This window comes from Aulonocara stuartgranti (genome assembly GCF_965226115.1).
Source record: "Aulonocara stuartgranti genome assembly, chromosome: 15".
Lineage (NCBI taxonomy): Eukaryota > Metazoa > Chordata > Actinopteri > Cichliformes > Cichlidae > Aulonocara > Aulonocara stuartgranti.
In genome coordinates this window covers 24,811,308-24,833,123 of record NC_138951.1, presented here as the reverse complement: position 1 = coordinate 24,833,123, position 21,816 = coordinate 24,811,308, and the positions used below count along the sequence as shown (strand labels likewise).

At 43.3% G+C, this 21,816-nt stretch overlaps 1 protein-coding gene across 12 annotated transcripts in view; it reads right to left on the bottom strand.

Annotated features, from left to right (window-relative positions):
* The window catches only part of LOC309689484 (unconventional myosin-VI-like), a 154,828-nt gene that overhangs the window by 64,062 nt on the left and 68,950 nt on the right, over positions 1 to 21,816 (bottom strand). For all 12 annotated transcript variants that reach the window (XM_082505942.1, XM_082505932.1, XM_082505940.1 and 9 more), the window contains 6 exons: positions 12,161 to 12,318; positions 11,819 to 11,910; positions 9,841 to 9,913; positions 5,804 to 5,931; positions 4,528 to 4,623; positions 4,084 to 4,254 (listed from right to left, as the gene is read on the bottom strand). In XM_082505942.1, coding sequence (XP_082362068.1) covers positions 4,084 to 4,254; positions 4,528 to 4,623; positions 5,804 to 5,931; positions 9,841 to 9,913; positions 11,819 to 11,910; positions 12,161 to 12,318 — 718 coding nt within the window. The remainder of the gene's footprint in view (positions 1 to 4,083; positions 4,255 to 4,527; positions 4,624 to 5,803; positions 5,932 to 9,840; positions 9,914 to 11,818; positions 11,911 to 12,160; positions 12,319 to 21,816) is intronic.

Here is a 21,816-nt window from a genome sequence, read left to right as displayed (position 1 = left end):
AGAATGCACGGCCGGCCGGCCTCCGCTCCATTTAAAGGTTTAAATGTCTGTAAAGCGTTTATGATGTTATTTACATCTCTCTCAGTCATGCTCATGCAAACAGACAAACAGCCGCTAATGCAATCTGACCCGGTCAGGTCTGCTGCTGCACGATGACTTTGTAATTCATAACAGAGGAGCATGCAGATGATTCAGAGGCAGGCAGGTGAATTATCAGCCATGTCTGGATGAGCCTTTGGAGCAGGACACCTTTGTTATGATGTATTTGGTCACTGAAGTGGGGCAAAGCCACGGTGTCTGGTTATAATGAAAACCTGCACGGATCACAATCTCCCTTCATCGCTGCAGCTCCAGGAAGCAGCGTCTCCATCACCTCCACCGTCTCGGATTTATCACTGCTCATTTTCCCCACCCCGCTCGCCTCTGCACCCACGGCTCGCCTCCCGTCTGGGTCCTCCGGTACACCTTTTGAACCGTAATCATAGCTCGAATAGTGAGGGCTCAGGAAGGGGAGGAGGAGGAGAAGCGCCGGGATGAGGAAAACACAGAACACACTAACACACGTAATAACGACTAAATCCAGTCTGCACGGACTCGAGTTAAACCCTCTCGAACGACCGCGGGATGCTTTTGCTGGTGCAGTGGCAGACAAACATGACTTGTTCTTTGTTTTCCTGAAAGCATCAGTTTAGTTGATCTTCCACGCTGGACATTCACGGTTTTCAAACATTCTCCTCGTGCGTCACAGAAACAGTGCAGCCTGAGGCACATCCCCAAATCCAAAAGCAATAAACCCACAGGAAACACTGACCTTCATCGGACAGTTTCAGCTGGTCAGCTGACCTCACCTGGCTGAGAATATAATCCATGTGCACCAACAAATTTGATAAAAATGGCGCTACATTAGAAAAATGTCTGCTTCATGTAATTACCTTATCACATCTAAATTTGAAGTGTATATTTATCCTCACATACTTTTAAATTCGCTGCTGTTCTGTGACTCATTATGGTAGGAACTTTCCACATAGCCTCGTGATGGAGAGCCACAGTACTCAGCTGGACAGAAAACCAGTGGACCAATCCTGAAGAGTACTGGCCCAATTCAGTCAGCAGACTATGATTAAAAACACTTACTGTGAGGATGACTACAAATAAGAAGAGATGCCTGAGCCTACCAGGAATAACACCTGAAGCTGTTTTCTGACATATTTTATGCCTACTTATAAAACATAATGACTGGATGTGCAGCAGAAATCAGTGATTCGGTCTCTGTCTATGCAGCTACCCTTGGAAAAACCTGGAAACTGTTCTAATGGTTGTCAAACCATGTCTATGTTCATCTACACTGAGGTGTGAAAACTCGGCATTAAAGGTCGGGGGAAGGTCTTCAAACGTCGTCTCCATGGGGTAAAGCATTAATATTGTAAAAAAGGGTCAACTTCATCCCAAACTATGATTGTTTTATAAACTTAAACAAACAGGAAGTGGAAATCAAACTTAAGATCAGTCTCATGCAAGACTCCTTACTCCTCCATACAAGGCTCATTGTAATGGCCGGCAGATTCTTTGGTACCGACTGTGCTTCATAATAATCCTTCATCACTTGAATCGTCACCACTTTTGGATAACTTATTAAGAATTTAGACAAACAGCTGCTGCTCAAATCCAAAGTATCCAGCCGACTCCACACCTCCCGTCTTATTGGTTTGTCATTAAAAAACAAGAAAACCGGCCACAGTGAACTCGTCCCTGTGCTCTTCAAAGCTAGAGCACTAAAATTCACTGATCATAACATTTTATTACAGAAACTAGAAGCTGTTAGTTAGAAGTTAGTTCCACAGGGCTCTCAACTAGGCCCAATACTTTTCTCATTATACATACATTCTTTGCTATGCAGATGACACGCAGTTTTACGAATCTGTGAAGAAGGATGACACAAATCATTGAAATAAACTACAGACATAAAGGCCTCAATCCGCTGTAATTTTCTACTTCAGAAAATTCAGAAAACAAATGATGTTTATTCTGCTTGGTCCTAAAAATGGCATTACGCTGACCTCCAGCAACACCGGGTGTGATTTCTGACAAGGACATGTCTATTAGCTTACAAATTAAATAACTAAGAACACCTTATTCAGCTAATGCTGAAAAACTATTTTATGCATTTATTACTTCGAGGCTGAACTATTGCATTTCATTATCAGGCTATTCTGAAAGCTGCCAAATGTAAATTAAACAGTGCAAACGACTCCAGACCTCCTTTCTCCTTAATTTGTCAGGAAATGGAAAGAAACGAGGCCCCTCGTGGAAATGAAACTCTTATCAGTCAATTGTTCCAATTAATTTTAAGCCTGGAAAAAATGCAGGGCGAGGTTAAAAATGGCCTCCAGTAAACACTTTTTCCCTCCTGCTGTTGTTTCAGACTTTTGCAACATAGGCCTGTTATGAATGTTGGAGGACCGGTTGATATAAATCACTGTCACTGTACACGTGAAAATTAATTTATTGTGTTCCCGCGTTTTTAATTAAAAAAAAAAAGAAAAGAAACAAATCCTGTTTGTACTGGACACCTTGCTGCTCTCTGGCTTTGACCCTGTTAAATACACCTGGCCATCACTACCTCAGGTTATCTTTTCTCCATTAAATATATATATTTATATATTTTAGGAGGGATGATTGAGTGGAGCCAGGCGCTGTGGTTTTTGGCTCACCTTGCCTTTGGTTAGGTGACACATTAGAGCGCACATCAAGGTGAGAGGCTGAGCTGGATGAGTCACGATGGAGGAGAATAAAAATCCTCCGTTTATAACTCCAGCTGACAGCAAAGACGTTGCCATCTCTGTGCTCAGGGTGAAAGAGAGACACTCATCTGACTGTTTTTAGGTGAAAAATTATGTTCTTGATGAAGATTTCATACATTTACTTTGACTCTTTGTACCTACGGGACCTCGGAGGTGAGCCTGGGCGCTGTCGGCTTTATTATAACAATCAGTCAGACATGTATATAATGAGGCAGACTAAACATTTAGGAACTATTCTGCTTAATGGACTAGAGTAGAGTAGCTTTGCATGATTCACAGTTATCATCATCGTTATTTATGTTAAACTAGGCCTCTGCGCAGCCCCTCAGATTATCCTCTCACGATGATTTTAAAGCATTTAATTACCTTAAATTTTAAAATGACATTTTAGGACTTTTTAAGGATGAGTGGGAACCCTTGAATGAGCCTGCTGGCCTCTGGATTTGTGTATATCTCATCATCGCTTCATCGAGCAATGATGAGAATTTGCAGCTCAAACTCTGAAGCTCACGCTGTGCCTACTTAAGGTTGGGGATGAGTTCAGCGGGTAAGGAATAAAGGGAGCAGATTGTAGGATGAAAGTGGAGGGCGAGGAGAACAGCCGAGGTGAAAAGAGTGATTTCACATTGTTTGGGCATTTGAGCAGAAACACCTCCTAGGTGAGGTGAGGCGCTTCGGGCATGTCCATCTGAGAGTCCACGGGGCAGGCCCAGGAGATGCTGGAGAGAACACACTGAGGGTATTCTGTCAGCCCTAAAGGGCTTATTCGAGCGAACTGTACTCTCACACCAAAATCTGAAGAGTCTTCAAATTAGGCCCGAGTTTTCCCAGCTCAACCAGTTAGGAGCTCCTTTTAGCCTCGGGGTGTTTTGTGTAAGCTGACAGAGGCCTGCATTTTTGATAGCTACATAACAGGTTTGCAACATTGCTTGTATCAGATCATCCTAAAATAAACATACAACAAGCATTTAGTAAAGAAGAAGTGTGAGTATGAACTGGCCGGGGCCCAAAGTGCCGCCTGAGCAGACTGGGCAATGAGCCGGGATCTGAGGGGATGACGTCTGGAGCACATCTTTAATTCAAGCCATTAATGAGGTGTAGCAGCTCTGTTTTATTTTTTGACAGACAGGACGTCTTCATCAGAGTCAGACGAGCCAGTGGTGGCAAAGACTTTTAATTAGACTCAGCCTGTTCTCCACATGTCCTGGTGGTCATAAATATCTACAAGTATTTGTATCACACATCGCATGTTGGATTGGATCTTTTTTTTTTTGCTGCTCACCTTAAACTTGTTGCCGACGCTGATGAAGCTGAGTTTTCCGGCCTTCTGCTTCACGTCTTTGCTGTTGTTGGAGTTCTCGAACAGCTCGCGGACGAAGCGATCCTTGGACTCGCTGACGAGACACTCCAGAGACATGTGCAGGGCGTCGTTGTTCTTCTCCACAAACTTGGTCTGAAGGAGAAACATTTCAGCGTGAACGGGGCGCTCGGTTCGAGTCTCTTCTTTTTGTTCCCGTTTCTGATACGCCTGCTTAACTGCAGAAGGAAAAATCTCTACACGATTTTATGACTTGAATCTCTCCGCAGCTACGCTCGGTATGTTTTTAAAACTCTCATCTCAATGATGGCACGCTTTCATGTTAAAAGTTGAGTTTTCTGTGGTCGAGTGATCAGAGAAAAGAAATGATTCATTTTGAAGACGCCGCAGTGTGTTCTGGTGACGCACCGTCTCGTAGCACACGGCTCCTGCAAAGTGCCTGATGATAAATCCTTCATCGTCCCTCACGTTCCTGTGGACGGTCAGCTTAGACTTCCTGGGTACCTGCAGGACACACACACACACACACCTGATCACGGGTGGAAACACACACACACACTAAAACTCTGCAGACTCAGCAGAGTTCATGCATGCTTCCCATTTACGATGGAAAACTAATTCCCAGTCCTGCCAATCACTCGCTGCTGGGAAGATTAAGATTTGATGCCAGTAATTTAACCGTCAGTGAGATCACCTCACTCTCAGGCTTCACGTCACTCCACTGAAACTCAAAACTTCAAGTCAATATCAAAAGTTCCCATTTTTTGTGTTTACCAATATCATCAATATTATCCAAATTATCAATAAAAGCTTTAAAATTAAGGAGCCATGGGAGAAGGTGAAGCTCCTTGTTGATAAGTTATTGTTTAATACTGCAGATAAAGTGCTCCTCGGCTAATAATCTTTAGTGGTGATAAATATCAGAGCAGTGAGTCCATCATCTCGTGTTCAGGCTGTAGTGCCACCACCTTTAAATGCAGTTGGTGATATCAGCTGTTCTGCTCTGCAGCATCACTGAACCCTGCGTGCAGGCACAGGTAACAGATTTGCACCTGCTGCAGGTCTTCAGACCCAGTCTAAACATTTACTCATCGAAACATGTCAATGTGAGAACGTGCAGCTTCTCACATTGCAGTCTTTGTCTTATAAAGTTTTTTGGCTGCTGTTTGGACAGAAGCAACAATTTCAGGACTCAGTTTGGCGACAGTCATTTTCACATTTACATATAAAGAACTAATTGTTGGGACACAAAATGAGGTGAACCACTTGGGTTTTCTATTAATTTAATAGATCTTTTAGCAGCTGGTAAATTTACAAAGCCGAAAACGAAACTAGAACTTCCTTTACCTGAGAGATAGGAGGAAAAAAAGCACTTTTTCCAGCTCTGCGTTTGTAATCTGTAGTCTCTCAGGTTTAATATCAGCCCACCCTGAATGCTGAGGCCAAAACAGGGAAAATAAGGTCTAAATAGGCCTTGCAGCAGATTATTTGGAGGAATGGGGTAAAACAAGAAGACTCAGACAAACATATAAATCAGCTCCAGTTTTTTCTGAGTCTAAAGATTAAGCTGAAATGATTCAGAGAGAATCTCCTGAGTAAATCAAACATTCCCTGAGTCCCATAAAATCCTCGCGTTAAAAGTGGCATGCTTCCCTGACTTTCCTTCCTTTGTGCGGTCACTTACAGTCAGGCGGAAGTGGTCCTTGTGTTTGTTGTGAACGGTGTCGGTAAAGTGCTGGTCACTGGGTTGAGGTAGACGGTTCTCTTCGTCCAGGATGTCCAGGATGCCGACCACCTTCGCCTCCACCAGGTCTGCGGGGAAAACCGTGACAAGCATGAGAAAAATAAACGCTGCGTGTCCTCTTAATGAAGCTGTGGCGGATCACCCCGAGGCTGACGGGCTACGCGACCGATTGAATCACGGAGGGTGCGATGTAGGCAAATTCAAATTAAAGTTTAATCGAATGGGAAGAGGTGTGGAGATTGTAACAGTTTCTCCTTAACCTGATCTGACTTGAAAGGTGATGGGGACCTAATTTACCAAATCACAATTATTATTATTGCATTAGTGCAGTTTAGTTCTCTCGGATGGTGCAGAAGTGATTTTTATTTTATTAGTTTAACATCAAATCCTTCTCACTATTAAAAGTCATTGACCCATTCTAAAGAGAAGAGCCACGGCTCAATTTAAGGACGTAATGAGCTTCAAGCTCCTGATGACGGAGACTGGGACACCCGAGGACTCACTGCTTACTTCCTGTTTTGTGCCGTGCACCAACTTTCGCTCCTTTCTCCTACAAAAGTATCAAAATCTAACGTGATGGAAGTTGGATGCACTTTTATTTCTGAAAGGTCCTGACATGGAAATGTTAAGTAAAAACCAGTTTCTCTGCATATTTAAGTCAAAAACAGTTGTACATATAAAAATACATGATTAAATCTCGTCATTGGCGAAGCCCTCTGTGTGACTATGAGAGATCAAAGCTGTGAGTTTACAAAGACAGATTCTTTTTTTGAACCATCCTGGGTTGTGAGCATATCTGATCACACCAGGAGAGACGTGAACGGTTATTTAAACAATCAGAGAGAGCATAAAGATAAATGGAAGCTTCCTGTTACTATACAGAATATTACACAGCTGAACCTGGTGTTGTGGTATTGTTTTATTTCTGTATACTGAGGAAAAATGAACTCAAGTAATCCACCTGAAGAATATCAGTCTTTGTAAGGACATCTGTGAAGGTTCTCGGTCATCCTGGTCATGATTGTCTCAGGTGCTTGATCTGAAGGCAGCCGTTCTTAAAGATGTTCCATCGCTAATCCAAGAGACTCATGCAGGTCTCAGATATGTAACTTCTAAGGTGCAGTCAGGAGGTGGTCCTTAGAGTTTTTACGGCTCTCTATCATCACGTGAGCCGTTGGGGTCACGTGATGGCTCATGGTGTGAGCAGGTGTTGAATCTCTTGTGATGGGTTCTCAAGACTGTGTTATAGGAGGCTGACAGGTGGTGTCATAGGCCACCACTTTTGTTCAGTGATGGAGACAGATGGATTCCTTTACTCAAGAAGCTGAAGAGCCTAAAAAACAACTATTTAGGAAGCTCATTTTTAATATTTAACAGCTCCTCTAAAAAATAAGAAGCTGGAGAAAGAACCTTCCCTTTAAATGTTCTGAATTTGCTACAGATCCTACTTTCAAAATGTTATTTTAAAGATTATTTTAACAGAAAGAAGAAAATAAAGGAAGAAGGTGAGGTCTGCAGTGACCGACAACACGCCTGTGAAGGAAAAGCTGTCAGCGCTGAACAAACAGCCAGCAAACTGACAGAAAACTGAGGCGCAGGGGAGGAAGTTTACGTGGGATGACTGACTGATTCAGAGGATGACGTGGGGGATTGTTTAGAAGATATGATTACCTACCTACGTGAGCTTTAGCAGTCTTTTTCAGTAATGTTTCCTGACAGGAACTGACATGCTGCACAGTAGAGGCTCTTTGATGGAGACTCCTACTCACAAACTATTCAGCAAATGAAGGTCAGCAGAGCTTCGAGCAGCAAAAACCTCGGGAGGCATCCCGTCATCTGCCCCTCCATTGCTCAATCCGTCCACCTTCTCTCCATCACAGGAGACAACCAGCAACAAACGAAAGCGCACATGGCTGCACGAGTTAATAAAACCTGAATGAAGTGAAAGTAACGCTTCAAACAAACTTCTGTGACGTTAAAGAACTTTTTAATAGTTCCCACTCCTCCTCCTCCTGTTCGTTTCCATCTCCACCTTGTTCTGTGTGCAGTCACGTGGCCGCTGCTTGTACAAATGTAATTTTCTGCTACATCAACTGTGGTTTTTACGTCCCCTGAACAAAGAGGAGCTTCTCCTTTTATAACACGCAACGGGAATCCAAACCAGCAAACAAACAACCGCGTTTCGGTAAGCTACGAGCCAGCGAGCACAGCCAGCCTCCCGCCTCCCTGCAGCTCGCTCTGCTGTAGTTAAACATCTCATACTGAAAGCACAGAAAGCATCATTAACCTCCTTCCCCTTAGATTGCCCTGTCACATCAGTCTCCCTCCATGTTTGTGAACTATTAAGACACATTTCAGTCAGGACGGGAGTTCACAGGCGTGGGGGCTTCGTCGTTCGTCCTCTTTGCGGTCTTTGAAGCGCCACCGAGGCTCGGAGGTCAAAGTGAAGAGAGGCAGCTCTCCTAAAAGTGAGGATGATGAGCACTGAGGTGGATAATGAGCAGCTTTTACAGGACACACTTACATATAGGGCTGACATATAAATACAAAGCTCTTTTTCTTTCGTATACAATAAAATTTCATGAGGCCTAGCTCTCCTTTAATACGGCACACTGCAAATAGACTATTTCATTTTTAGGCGACACCTTTGAACTAGAGCTGTCTTTTTCAGTCTGATGTACCCAGTGGACATCAACACATCCCCATAGACTGTATAATAACGACGGGCACAGCCATCTTTGAAGCAGTGCTATTTTTGCATGGGAGTTAGCTAACCCCCCCTCAATTAATCAGAACCTAATTAGTTCTGATTGGATCTCGTTTCCCCGAAAGGTTTTCATCTCATTTTTATTCGTTGACAGAAGTTTCAGTACGTCATGGTTTTCGTCCTCATGTATTAGATTTTATTTAGCTATTGTGTTTTTGCCTGAAAGAAATTACTGTTGATGAAACCTATGATGAAAATCAATGAAATGAACACTGTCTGGAAGTCAGCTATTTATTTTGGATCTGAACTCTAAGGATTTTAGGCATTGATGTGTTGGCTCCTGAAATGACCACATTTAAATCAGAGGGCGGAGTGAGAGGTTATCGCTTGGTTAGCGAGCGGCATTCATAAACTGTATTGGACGCAGCACACAAAGATTCCCCCGATATCCACAGACACTGTAAACGTGCTTATTTCAGCCTTATAGTTGGACATTTCAACGTTAAGAGTCTAATGGGGATTCATTCACTTCAGCCTCGAGGTTGCTTCTCGCAATAAAGTGCTGCACAAAGTGTTAAAAACTCAGCCAGCATTCGGTCTCAGAGCACTTACTCTCAGGAAGAGATTTTAACGGGTTTATTACACTTTATTTGTGTGAGATGAAATTTTATAGTAACAGCTCGAGAAGTGAAAACAGCTGGATGAGTCTGTGTTTCTTTAGGAATATTTAAAAAATATAGCTCTAAATATTAATATAATAAACCACACAAAAGATAAGATGTAGCACTGATCAGAGGATCAGAAGGAAATCTTGCTTTGTGAACTAAAACAACAAACTCTCCACATTAACGGCAAAACTTTGTGTGAAAGCCGCAGGTGGGATTTTTAAAGATGCATTACTCTGCGTGCGCTGAAGGTTTAGTATCAAACCAAAGGGATTTACTTCCTCATCAGCTCTTTAACTCTTGCGCTGGTTGTTCCAGAGCAGAAAAGGGGGGAAGCTGATCAAATCCCCTCCACACATTCATGCACCATCTAGATATTTAAAGAGGAATTTGAACTGCTTTTTGCACCTTTGTTGGGTATCTGAGGTGCACAGTTGGAGTAGGGAATTTTTCACATTATGCTCTATGCACTAATAAAAGGAGTGGTGTAAAAAGAGAACAAATATCAAACCCCTCTGCAGAGAATTTCATCGGCACAGAGGAGTGACTGCAGCTGCTCTGAATGCACAATCACACGAGCTGAGCGAGGAGTGGCGTCTTCATACCTATGCAGTCCTGATTGTCGACGTAGTGAACCTCGTTGACTCCCAGCCCCTCCCGCTGGTACAGCTCTTGCTCCTGGAATGCAACAGAGAAACTTCTAATGAGAAATCATAACGGTATTCACGGCATGCCCGGCGTTCGTCTAACGAGGGCAGGGACGGCTCGGAGGTTCTGCCTGGGGGGCATTCAAGCTCTCTAACAAGTGGCGCTTAGGCCAGGCTTTTTGCTATTACACTTTCATGCAAAAATGAGCATCTAAAGGTGATGGGGCTTTTCATGCTGCAGACAGATGTTTGGGCAAACGAGGAGTTTTAAAGGTAAGAAACAGACAGCCGCTGTTAGAACACAGTCGAGGGAAAGTCAAACACAATCCAGTATTTAATGTGGCCCTTCTCTGAGGTCTGCGGTTTACAGACAGAGCAGATGATTCAATTACGGCACTGATCCAAAACTCTGGATTCTGCGAGTGAACTATGATTACACAACAGTCTGACAGAGGGACCTCAGGGTCTTCAACTAAACAGCATTTCTTTTGTTGGAAACAGCTCCCGACGACAATAAACCCATTAAGGAGGCTGTGGCTTTCCAAGGTCAGCAAACGCTGTGTGTTGGCGGAGGTCTGAGCGCTCAAGTTCCTTCTCCTTTATTATAAGAAGACCTTCAAAGAGAGCGTTGTTATTTTCCCCACACAGAAACGCAGCTTTTCACAGACTTGGACGCCGTCAGTCTCCGTGCCACCTGTTGCTAATGACTGTTTGGGTGCTGATAGAAGTGGCAAGTGAAGAGTTTCATCTGAACTTGAGAGGATGTCAAGTGAAAGAAAAGAAACAACTTCTGTTCCAAGAAGAAGTTTACTAAAATCAGCACGAAACTTCCCACCTTTCAATGCTGAGCTTTGTTAGTAGCGCAGACAACACACCGGTCTGCTGTGGCGAGACGAGCCTAAAGGCTGGTCCTTCTACGAAGTGTGTTCACAAAAGTTCAGGACTTTTGTTGATGACTCAAAAATGACAAATCAACTTTAAGGATCTCCTAACTTTCAAGGAGAGCTGTCAAATCTGTCATAGCGGCCGTGCTGATAATGGGCCAGAAAAACCATCAAAAGATGGTCTTAAACGAGGACCACCAGTCCTCTTCAGCAGATCGTCTTCCCTTAAATGTCCTTCACTTCCTGTGGAGTCTAAAGAGCGCCATTTTGACATAGTGGATGAGGTCTTGAACACTCTGCAGTGGAACAGGTACAAAGGGAAATAAAAGGACACAAAATGGTCCAGCAATGCACAAGAAGATGATCCTGAAGGGATCATCAGCCAGATTTATATCTTAGTAAGGTTTCTGACTTTTACAGATTTTTAATTCTGAAGCTTAGAAAAAGCAACAGATATACTTTTCCACCTTAAATGAGAGTCTAGCTCACATTTAAGGTGTTAACATCTCTACGCTGAGAGAACAGCGCAGGTAAAGGTCCGTCCGTATCGGAGGTAAATTCCTGCTGGATGCTACATGCTTCAGAAAAGCTCCAGAGAACGCAGGGAACGGGAGTCTCTCCAGAGATCATGTGAGGATCTGATGTAAGTAGTGTGAAAGGCTCAGCCATGGAGCCAGGTTGAGGGTATTTGGGCATGTGTCTGCTTAAAGTGCAAATAAAAGGTAGAACTTAGTTGAACGGATGGAAAAGTTTTCTGACATAAACAGCAATAAACCTGAAGCACACTTTCACATTAAAATAAAACCTATTACAATAAAATTCATGTTTTGCAGAGATGAAAATTTAAACTTCATGTTCAGACTTTTGGAAAATGAAAACTTTGCAACCTGCAATTTGAAAATGTGGCATCTAGTCTCAGAAAAGAATTGCCTGCAATAAGAAAAACACTTAAAGTTTAAATGGAGAGTCCTCCACAGATGTCTGCTTTGATTTGACGGTGTTTGCCGGCGGAGGTGAGATGGTGCAGGGTTTTACTTTCAAACAGTTCTCACCTCTTTCAGGATCCGCTCGTTGAAGAACTGCTGCAGCTTCTCGTTACAGTAGTTGATGCAGAATTGCTCGAAGCTGTTGTGCTCAAAGTACTCTGCAAATATATTCGTTACACAATGTGTGTCAGAGCAAAGTGGACTATTACAGGATCTTTTCTGAGGTGATGTGAGCTTTCAAAACGTGCATTACTTCTTTTTTGTCTCCTTAGAAAAAATGTTATCAAACCAACCAACAGGTTTTTTTCCCCTTAAAACCATCAAACAAACATTTCTTAGTTTTAAAAACACGTTATCTATAAAAACCTTGAAATTCTGATGTTTTTTTGTTATTATTGTGATACTGACCAAAGCCAGCGATGTCCAGGACGCCGATGAAGTTGGCGGAGGAGTCGAAGGGGAAGCACTGGTTGACTCTGGTCACCACGTGGTCAAACAGACGGCTGTACACGGCCTTTGCCAAAGCGTCCCGGGCGTTGTTGGCCTGCTCGACTTTGAGTGGCACTCTGGGAAAGACACAAAGATAACAGGTTTAAATAAATCAGAGATTTTAGGTTTTATTTTCACTTACAGATGGTCAAATAGGGAGAAAGTGTAAAAGTTAAACCATGTGCTCAGGCTTCCACTTTCAAAAGCAAATTCTTGTTCCACAGAAAGATCCCAGCAGGGACACTCGGACACAGCAACCTCTTCTCTCTCCCAGGTCATCATATAATGCTCAGGCAGCTATAAATGCTCAATACCCAGTGATGCTGGCTTTAACTCCCCTTTTACTGGTTTTCTGCTCCAGGCATGCAACTCCAGGATTTAAAAACACTGAGCTTACAGCCCAAAACAACAAATCTGCCACGTCTAGATAAAGTGTAACGTGTGCTTACACACCTGCAGATAAATGCTGGGTTTAAATGAACCGGGCTAGCTGGACCTTCCAAGCAGGTAATTGTGTTATTGACAGCTGCAAAGAAAGGGGGATTGGGTGGGAGGCAGTGGCCATAAAACGGCGACAGAAACCATAACTGGCAGCGAGCTCTGTGGAGGTACATTGTAATTGCTTCAGACTGAGTGCAGACAAAAGGAGTGACCTGATGGCAGAGGCTGGAGAAAATACACCGCATTAATCTGCTGCTGGGGCCGAGTTTGTGAGCCGGCTTTACTTCTGGACTTTACTTCAGCACGACTGCAGTGCACTCAAGGACACGCTGGGAAATAACTCCACACGAGTGGCACTCAGACGACCAAAGCTTCCAATAACGACTCCCAAAGTCCTCCTCCCTCCCTCGGCGGCAAATTATCTCCTCTGCACATACCTGTATAAGCCACACATGATATCAGGGGAGTTGTGATCCCTGCAGGTGGCTCGGTTGGTATTTTTCTAATATATTATGCTGCAGGATGACCTGAGCCAAGGGCAGACCTAATAAAGCTGCATTTCCAGTCTATTTGCATACATGAAAACATACAGTGAAGCGCTACACATTTAGATTTTAGGCATCGTGAATTTATTCTCCAGCATGTGCATAAACATACGTCTTTGCTCATATAGATTTCTCTTACCAATTAAAGCAGTTATTTTCACCAATTGAGATCACCTTCAGCTACATTCTCACACTTAGAATTCATTAAAACTTTATTATTAATAATAACAATAAATTACTGCTTTAAGAGAGTGGTAAACAGGAGCTGCAGCTTCTCTCTGGAGTCATTTTAAAAGTGGTGCAGCCCATTAAGAGGAGCCGTTTGCTCAGTCATTACCATCTCAGTTAGAACAAGGAGTCCTGCAGCAGATGGTCCGACCGCCCCCACAGAGATCGATCAGCTATATTACCCAAGATGCTTCAAACCACCAACCTACCTGCTAAGTTTCTTAGAATTTAATGGTACAGAAGACGTCCTTATTTTAAAGCTTTTGCCTCTTTACTGCACTTTGAGTAAAAAGCAGATGTTTTTTGTTTTGAAGGCACATCTCAGGCGTCCTTTGGAGGCGTCAAATTAATAAAACATTACGAACTCTGCGTTTTTTAACCTCAGTGTTGTGAAGCAGTGTATTTTAACCCAAACTGTGACCGTTTTCTTAACCCTAACCACCACACAGTTTACCAGGGAGTGGAAGTGAAAGTAAACACAGATCCATTCTGGGGCCTTTATTGTTTCTGTTACATCTGCTCCCTCTTCACCACATTTTGAGCACTTCTAAGGACATTTTTGTTCACCGCTATGCAGACGACATACAGTTATATATCTCTAACTCTTTGTTTCCAAGCTACAGGGTTTGCACAGGTCCTTAAACTCTATTAACAGTTAGTTTGCTGATAACTGTTTCCAATTTAATGAAGAGAAAACAGGCCTTGTTTGTGCCCCTTGCTATATTTACTAAAACGTCTATCGGGAAAGTGACTCAGGTTTCACTTTAGAGATTCACATTAAATCTCTGGTTTGCTTTTTCTTTTTTTTTTACTTATGTATTTTTTACTTATGTATTGCATGTATAGAAATAGGATTATTCTAATTCCTTTTTCACTTTTCTCACCATTTTCAGAACAACCTAAGCTGCTCTGTGCTGCAGATACAAGATTTTAAAAACCCAGAAGCTCCTGTGACTGCAATCAACTCTCAAAATTAAGCATCGGAAAGATAAAAATGATATGCTTTCCATTATATGTGACAGCTTAGCCTTCGCAGAGTTAACACTTTTAACAAGTGAGGTTCAAAATTAAATGTAAATATAACCCGAGTTGCACTTCAGAATGTAACGCAAAGTGTTTTAGCACTTAGCCAAAGTTACAGCCACAGAGGGGACCTTAAAATCGGACTCATCGCCTATAACCTGTCCTGGAGCTCCTCTCCTTCACGCTTGCCCTCTCTCCATGTTAAATTCATGGCGCCGGGGCACCGCAGCCGGAGGTTCTAACACTGCAGAGAGCCCTGCTCATTTAAAAACCAAGAGGTCTAAATGTCAGGGCAACATAATGTCAGAACACTAATCGTACAAGCAGCCTAATATGTATTCCCTGTGAGCCTCGGTGCTGAGAATGTGTTTCTTCCTCTTCTCTCTCGGTGTAATTACTGATGTCGCCTTGTGTAGAAACTCTGCGCTCTGAAGACGCCTGCTGGCTTGCAGCTGCTCCTCGGCCCCGTCCTCAAAGACACCACATGCGCAAGAAGATTGCTTTTAAATCAGACTTCTGAGCCAAAAAAAGCAGCACTCACATATGAAAGAGAGGGCACTACACCGCCACTCATGTAGACACATTCACACGGAGCATTCACCGGCTAAACTTGAAAACCCAGCTTTTCCTCTGTTTTACTGCCCCTCAGGCACACTGAGATACAAATCAGAACTTTTCTGACAGCCATAACAACAACTTTTATGATACCCGAAGAAAAAGACTCCTTCTTAGCGTGATTTACAACACTGCACCGAATGCCCATTGCAGCAGGTGGCTAGCTTGTTTGCATTTATATACTTATGTGCAGACGGGGCTCTCACAGCTGTCGAGTACGTACACGAGTGTCATTCGCATTCATCATACAGGTGCGATGGATGGAGGGAAAGATTGCATATTTTGGTTGTAAGAAATCCACTTTGGTCGAGTGGATAAACACTTTTTCTTGTCTGAAAATAAGTTTTAATTAACAGACACAACACATGGTTAAAAGCAGCCTTAGGTTAGGGCACAATTGACACAAGTACAGATTTAAGATGTAAGACTGTAAGACTGAAGCTTTAGTTTAAGTTTGGCTTTAGCAACAACAAAAAACTGATACACTGGCAGAGGAAACAAGCACAAAGGCCCTACGAGGTACATGGTGACATCTGGGAATAGTACGAACCGAACTTTCTGGTAGAGAATGATCCACAATTTTTCTTAGAAATGATGAGTAAAAGTACTGGGAGACATTTACATGTGCAGGATCTTCTGTGAGGTCACTGAACAAGCCTCCAACAGCCATTAACTGTTGACCTCAGCCGGCACGAGCGCTCAGATTGGCATCTTCCATTTTCTCTTTGCCCTCCCACTCATTACTCCTCCAATCACTCGCTCTGTTTGAAATTACACTCACATTAAAGGTTCCCTGTAAAGCTTCAGGTGTAGTACGACTCTGCCCGCCTGGCTTTCAGTTCTTTCTGCCGCCCGTCGCTCTTTTACCACCGCTTATTTTATCTGATGCTCAGAACATTGTCCGTCTCTTTCATGCCCCCCGACTCAATTTTCTCTCCACTTTTACTTTGTCACATAAAAACACTTGATTTCTCTTCATTTTAAAGTAACTCCATTTCCCTGGTTTGTTTGGTTTTTTTTTCCCATTTCACTCATTATTTCCACCAAATTAAAAAGAAAATGGACCCCGTATGACTGCAGCACTCCAGAGTGACAAAATTAAGTGGTTTCTGATCTGACACATTCCCAATGTGCCATCACTTCAGCAGGTTTATGCTTGGGCTATTCCGGGCTATGAAAGCAAGTTGTTAACACAATATTTACATTCAGTTATGGAGCAACATGATCTTTGATTTCAACGCCAAGATCTACCCAGTTTTTCTTCTCCGTTTTCGCTCTCTACCAACTCCTGTTGTAATTTAACTCGTTAGCTGTGAAATACTCCATTTTGCTCGCAAATAATCAATTAGTCATTACTATATAAAAAACAAACAAACAATATTTTATAGAACTGCAATGGACTGGCGACCCGTTCGGGGTCTCCTCCATTTATCCATCCATGTTCTGTTCTCCATACAACAAGAAAAACTGAAGATGGATGACACCAACGCCATCAGCAATATCAGGCGTTGCCGTCCTAAAACATGCGCGGCACGATTCGACAATACCGTACAAACAAAGGAAGACTACGGCTGTCCCAAAGTCTGAATGCTAGAACATCACTCTCTGCCCCAGCGATCCACGCTGATGTCCTGGTGAGCAGTCTGAGGTGGAAGGTGATCTTCAGCGAGAATAGTTCCCAACAACTAGCAAATGCTGGTTATTTTCTGCCCATTCCCACCTTCTGATTGTGTCAGTCTGCTCTTTGGCACATGGCAGGGAGTGTTTTCAGAGGTTATTCACAGAGTAAATATTGCTTTCTGTTTCACAAAATGTTCTATAACCTATGTATGTATTATTGTAGGGTCTACCGTACAATATAAAGCGTCTTGAGGCGACTGTTGTTGTGATTTGGTGCCGTAGAAATGAAATTGAATTCAATTCAACTGAATTATTATGCAAGCGATGAGAACAAACCAAAGCACTACAGCTTTAGTTAAACAGCAACAAACAGTTCATCATGCATCAGCTGGTACCCTCACTACTGGAAGCCACTTTGCAACCTGCCTCAACCCATGGTGGTGTCACTGACCTGTACTCCGCTTTGTACTGTTAGCATACTTGTTATTAATCTCCGGCTCTTTTGCACAGCATGTCTTTTATCCTGTCTTCCTTCTCTCACCCCAAACGGTCGCGGCAGATGGCCCCGCCCCTCCCTGACCCTGGTTCTGCCGGATGTTTCTTCCCACTGTCGCCAAAGTGCTTGCTCGTAGGGGGTCATATGATTGTTGGGTTTTTCTCTGTATGTTTTATTGTAGGGTCTACCTTACAATACAAAGCGCTTGAGGTGACTGCTGTTCTGATTTGGCGCTGTACAAATAAAACCGAATTGAATTGAAATTGAAAAGACATAATTACTACAGGTAGAAATCTTCTCTCGACTGACATGGTTCTGACTGAACTGCTTTAGAAATGTTTTGGAGAGATGAGCCTCGACATATAAAGCTCCCAAAATTATCAGCCTTCTTTATTCAAACAAACTTGAGAAGACTGAGAACAGTCTGCAAAGAAAAACAACTGTTCACACAGAAAAAAGGATCTTTTCATAGTGCCAGTGTTATTCATCAAAACCCCTTTTTATCGATGGAAATCAGATCCGCCAATGGTGAGGTTACTGTCACCCATTATTATAGAGGGACACGCTGCACATTAGTCTTAAATTTTTCATATTTACTCACATGCCTATGTAATCAGTTGAAGTATTGCACTACAGAAAGGCAACGAGCAGCAACCGGATTAGAAAGGAAAAGCGGTACATCATTGAGTTTCTGGTTAATAAAAGCAAACCAGCTCCATGAAAACCACCAGCTCACGCACCGTTGCAACAAGTTGGCCGATGATTGCGCTCTCGTGTTCGTTGCCAGTGAATGTGACTGGACGTTTCGATGGCCGTCATATGCCGATTTAGACGACACACTGCATGGTTTTATCTGCCATACATCAGCATTAAATTGATCAGAATGCTCTTTATTTATACCTGCCGCAGCAATTCCAAGCAAAGCACAGACTCTCCACAAGTCTAAGCTGCCATTAAACGTTCACTCCAGGGACGCAGCCATGAAACAACAGCACAAGTGCACGCAAGTCTGCTGTTACCGAGTGCCTGAGTACAAACTGTGCAACCTTGTACGCATTTGGCTGCCACAGAGGAATATAAATTATGCCGCTAACGAGACTGAAGCGTCTTCTGACTTCTTCACGGCCGAAACAGAGCGAGTCTCATTCAGCCTTAAAAGCATCAAAGGTTCCCGACAGCGCTGGTGGCGCGATGAGTCAGTTTGTTGACTTGTAATTAGGCGACTCGTGTCAGAGAGCCTCTGCGAGTTCATTATGCATCCAGCGTGCCATTTGTTTGAATCGTTCTGAACTGCATCTTCATGCAATTATGTTCTTTCAGAGACATGATGACCTGACATTGACTGTTTGACTGAGCAACGAGACGCCTTTCAGTAAGTCAGTAGTTTGTGTGTCTTTGTGTTTATGAACGTGAGATCAGCAGCAGGTGAAAAGATGTTCAACTGCAGATGTTCAAGGACTAAAAACTCCGTGACCATGTTAATCTGTTATTTCTGCAAAGAACATGGTTTGTATTTACGGCAGCAGTGAGGGCGTGGGGCATGCAAGAAAGAAGGTGCTTTTTAAATGAATAGACGACATTATTATTCACTTTGTGATGCAATAATCAATTCCCCCTCCAACGTGGACTCTGAGTAAACTCTAAATACAACCTTGGACTGCAGAGTGTAGCGTCTGATCTGCTCTGGAGCCTCAGCACGCTCAGAGTAAGGACAAAAGTTTCCACCTGCTGCAGGTTCTGGTTAGAGCGGCACTCCAGCTCAGAGCAGAACAAACACCAGTCCAAGGTGGAGCTCAAAGTCTGTCCAAATGTGAATGACATCAACGATCAATCTCCTCCTACATCGTCTGATCACGGCGACGATGCTAAAAGTTATTAGGCGACAGCAGTGAGAGCAAACAACTTTGTTAGGGTTTATGTAACGGACAACCTGACCTCACAACTACTGGCTGATTTTGGGCTCTTGCAGCAGATGGCCGTCCCTCCCTGCAGGAGGTTTCTTCCTCTTAAAAGGGAGTTTTCCTTCCCACTCTTTGCTTTGTATTACTGGAGGATGTTGCTGTTGCTATTCTGCATTTTATGAACAGAACTGAACTGGATTTTTGAAGGGTTTAAAACTGTTGATGTCACTTTAGTTAATCAGCGCTGTTCAAAGGGGTGAGAATGGTGATCATGAACGAGTCGTTGAAACCAGGCGAACTCTAGTATGCCTGCAGACACGACAACTTTAACACTCTCAGTCTATTCATGCATGCCACAGTGACTCAAAACCCCAGTTTTTCCAAGACCTCATCCCAGAGAAACAAATGAATGTCAACACAGTCAAATATTCTGCTCAATGTTAGGGGCACAAAGTCGATTTACACAATGTTCCTGTGTTGACTGGATTGCTGGATTGTAGGTATAGACTGGAAGACAACAGCCGGTTACTTGCTTCAGTTTGAATCCCCATCATATTTGTTTTCTCCTCCAAGAGCCTCAGAAACAAAGCAGGAGGTGCTGATGTGCACTGATAGTATACACAGCACACATAAGGCTCTGCAGTGCATCGTCTACATGTGGGAAACATGTCAGCATTCGTTTTAAATTTCAATAGAACAGTGGCAGTATAATGTCCTCGTAAGTGGATATCAGGCCCTTGTAGAGCAAAATTTAGTATTTTGTTCTAGACAACCCAAAACGTGATGTCCACATATGCGGACGCCAGGTCCTGGGAGGTTAAACCAGTTAAACCCCCGCGGAGGGTTCACATCACCGCGGTGTCTGCTGCTCTGCGTCGCCTCGATCCTCCACTTTGCAGAGACGAACACCTGGACACCATCGCAGGTCCATGAACCCTGTTTAAGGCGCAGCAGCCGAAGCCGAAGCATCAAAGAATCAGAGTTTGAACTCTGGCTGAACTCGGCCATATCTGGTTATCTTTGTCACTTTGCTAAAAAGCCATAGAAACATGACTGTAAAACAACTCAATTTACTGTGAGATCTCAGCTTTTGTCCACAACACTGAAAAAGGGTCAATTATGCACTTGCTGAAATAACAGTTTTTAAAATTAAAAGCTGAAGTCAGAAGCATTTTTCAGGAAATATTCGAGTAAATGTGAGCAGGAAAGTGCACTTACTTGTCTTCAGCCTGAGCTACAGTGCAGAAATCGAGTATTATGGTGAACATGAAAGGCTCATTTGCAGTCTGCAGAAATAAAATTAGTGAAATCCAAATGATTGACCAGGCTGTTAGTTCCATTATCTTAATGATTGTTTTCTTTCTTTAATTTGTTTTGAGGAGTGTGTCTGCATGAACATGATGAAAGTTGAAGAAATCAGGTCACATAGGAAGCAGCAGCAGCAGCACACACACACTCACTCACACACACACACGCGCGCGCACACACACACGCACCTAAACACACTGAAATGTCTCTCCTGAAATTAGACCAAAAAAAGAACCAAAAGACAAATATCTGATTTTAATTCAGACTCTCTGAATCCCATGTGCCTCGCACGCCTCTCCTCTCTTTATTCCCCCACTCTTTCGGACGGTCTCTCGCCCTCACACACGCCGCCGTCTGCACTTCCTCCTTCATGAACCACACGCACAAATAGCCGGCTGACGCGATGCATTCAGCTGGCGACGGTCCAGCCGGCTGCCTCGCTAGAGTTCACCCGCTTTATCCGCTTTTTGCCAACAGCGAAAATTACAGCAATAGCGTGTGAAATTTTCATATAAATGAGCAACAGTACGGAGCCGACCGTGCCACCGCAACGCTGCGACACCATTTTCACAACGCCCTCAGAGCTCTGAATAGTTACAGCCACTATGTGGGAGAAACTCACAAAATTAAAGTCTGAGTTTGAGACTTTTTGTTTGTTTGGATTTTTGTTTTTTTAAAGGATGTAAATAAACAGCAACAGGTAAAGCTATCAATCTGTGCAGAACTCCCAGTCCTCGCTCTCCCCCTGGCCTCCTACTCTTCCTCCTCCTCCAAACAATATCTCCTAATAAGGTGTCAACAAACCAGCAACACTGTGAATTTCACCACTGAACTCTGATTGGGTCAAAGGCATCTGTTACTGCTCACTGAGAGAGAGAAAGCAAGAGAATGACACACACGAGGATGAAAGTCACCCGCTGCCTTTAAGGGTCTCCACGGCCAATCATCTGCCTCCATGTCCTCCCAGCATCCTCCTCTGTCACACCAATGCTCTGCATGTCCTCCCTCACTATAACCATGGATCTTCTATGAGGTCTTCCCCTTTTCCTCCTGCCTGGCAGCTCCATCTTCATCATCCTTAGTCTGATATGTTCACTCTCCCTCCTCTGCACATGCTCAGACCATCTCAGCCTCGCCTCCATCCTGCTCCATTCCAATTAAAATCTTAACATCGACCTCATTTCTGTTTTTCAGAGCCACCGTCGCCATTCTACATCACGTGTCGCCATTCTTACTACGTCAAAAAACCCTCCCTTTGCTTTCATCGTCAGTAGATTTCCGCAGTCGCCTGCAGTTTAAAACTAGTCTGCAAACACAGTCAAGCAGCAAAAACACAAACCACTCAAAGAAAAACAATAGTAAGAGGAGCATTAGTTAGTGGTAAATTATTAGATTAAA